At 39.6% G+C, this 2,207-nt stretch overlaps 1 protein-coding gene across 1 annotated transcript in view; it reads right to left on the minus strand.

Annotated features, from left to right (window-relative positions):
• Positions 1–228: 228 nt before the first annotated feature.
• LOC133555927 (rho-related GTP-binding protein RhoN-like) overlaps positions 229–2,207 on the minus strand; it is an 86,820-nt gene continuing 84,841 nt past the window's right edge. Inside the window, exon 5 of the mRNA XM_061905399.1 lies at positions 229–1,329. Within this exon, the coding sequence (XP_061761383.1) occupies positions 1,060–1,329 (270 nt within the window). The 3' untranslated portion in view covers positions 229–1,059. The remainder of the gene's footprint in view (positions 1,330–2,207) is intronic.

Raw genomic sequence — 2,207 nt, forward strand, 5'->3', positions numbered from 1 at the left:
CTTACAATACTAGTTGCCTGTGTCACTGGCACCTCTTGTGGAACATTGTGGTATTGCAATTAAAGTTATAATTTTCGCTTTGGAGAAAGATTTTTAGTTATGTGTGGAACATTTTTCCACTGCACTCTAAACAAAACTTACAATACATAAATATAATTTTTACGGGACGAGAGTTGCTCATCCTGCAATGGAATCGGAGTAGAAAAAAAAAAAAGAGCAGCCAGGAAGTTTTGATTAGCTTTGCCATATGCAGGTGCTTTATTTCCAACATTGGTGGGGACTGAGGACTGGCTGCAAAAAAAAAAAAAAATAAAATAAAAAAAAGTACATTGGACTTCATTTTCCACAGAGACGGCATTCAAACACAAGCAGACGTGTTTGTTTTTGTCTCAACATTGCACTTGTGGGAGCCATGTGGGCACTTCATAAACAAACAGACATATAAATATGAGGGGCTGTTAGGGACATTATTCAGAATCACCTCTTACATACACTACTGAAAGGCTCTCACATAAACAGCTGAAATGTTTTTCTCTCACACACACTACTGAAACACTCATACACACTACTGAAATGCTCTCACATACACGACTGAAATGCTCTCACACACACTACTGAAATGCTCTCACACACACGACTGAAATGCTCTCACACACACGACTGAAATGCTCTCACACACACTACTGAAATGCTCTCACACACACTACTAAATGCTCTTAAGAGCATTTCAGTAGTGTTTATAAGAGTGTTTCAGTAGTGTGTGTAAGAAGTAATTCTGAATAATGACCCTAACGGCCCCTCATATATAAAGCTCCATTCAGTCACTCGCCTTTTTTTTTTCTTAAACAAAGACGCAGCAGGACAATCATCGTCACTTTTGCAGTGAACACCTCCACAATCACAGTGTGCTTTTGTCCTCGTTTTGACACCAAAAAAACACATATTTTCACAGTGCAAAAATGAAAATAGCGACAAAAACTGAATAAATAGACGTCCTCTGGCGTATATATATTTGTATGTACAGTAATAGTTATGTGGGGAGGGGTGCTGGGGGGGTCTCTACATGAGCACGCAGCTCTTGGCCCGGTCCTTCCTGAGGACGGGGGCTTGGTCCATGGGTTCAGTCCGAGCGGGCAGCGGCGGGAGGGGGAGCTGAGACGCCCGTTTGAGCCCCCGGCGGGAGCTGCTGCGCTTCAGCTGCGGGTTGTGCGGCCGCCGCACGGACGCCAGCGTGGTGACGTGGAAGACGTCCCGCACGCTGTTCTCCGACACCTTGGACGTGCACTCCACGTACGCCACGGCCCCCATCTGCCGAGCTATCGTGCTGCCCTGCGAAGACAACGCCAACCTTTCAAAACGAAACCAAATACAGTGCAACCTCCTTTTACAAACCCCTCTGTTTGCAAACTTTTATTTTTACAAACTTTTATAGCGTGCAAAATATGTCTCTGTGTGCGAATGATTCATTCATTCATTCATCTTTTGAATGAATTCATATAAATGTTTTCATATATACGCATTTACTGTATATACATGTATATACACATATTAACTTACATATAGACGTATATATAGATATGCATGTACACACATATATACACACACATATACGTACATATATATATACACACACGTGTATACGTATATATATATATTATATATATGTATATATATATACATATATATACATTATACTCACACACCTGTATGTATACACACACATGTATGCATACACGTATACACTCAGTATGTATACACTTATACACACGCATGTATACACATGTATGTATATACACAGATATGCATACACACATATGTATACACATATGTGTGTATACATATGTGTCTACACACATATGTATATGTGTGTATACACATAGACATATCATATATTTTATCACGTGTATAAAATCATATACACGGAGGTATACACATATACATGTACACACGTAAGTATACACTTATACACACGCACGTATGTATACACATGCACATATGTATACACATATACACACACGCACACACGTATGTATACACATATACACACACATATGTATACACACACGTATGTATACACATGCACATATGTATACACGTATACACACGCACACAGGTATGTATACACAAACACACACACGTATAAACACACATATACACACTCACAAATGTATACACGTATACACACACTTATGTATACACGTATACAC

The sequence above is a fragment of the Nerophis ophidion genome, linkage group LG07, assembly GCF_033978795.1.
Source record: "Nerophis ophidion isolate RoL-2023_Sa linkage group LG07, RoL_Noph_v1.0, whole genome shotgun sequence".
Classification (NCBI taxonomy): Eukaryota; Metazoa; Chordata; class Actinopteri; order Syngnathiformes; family Syngnathidae; genus Nerophis; species Nerophis ophidion.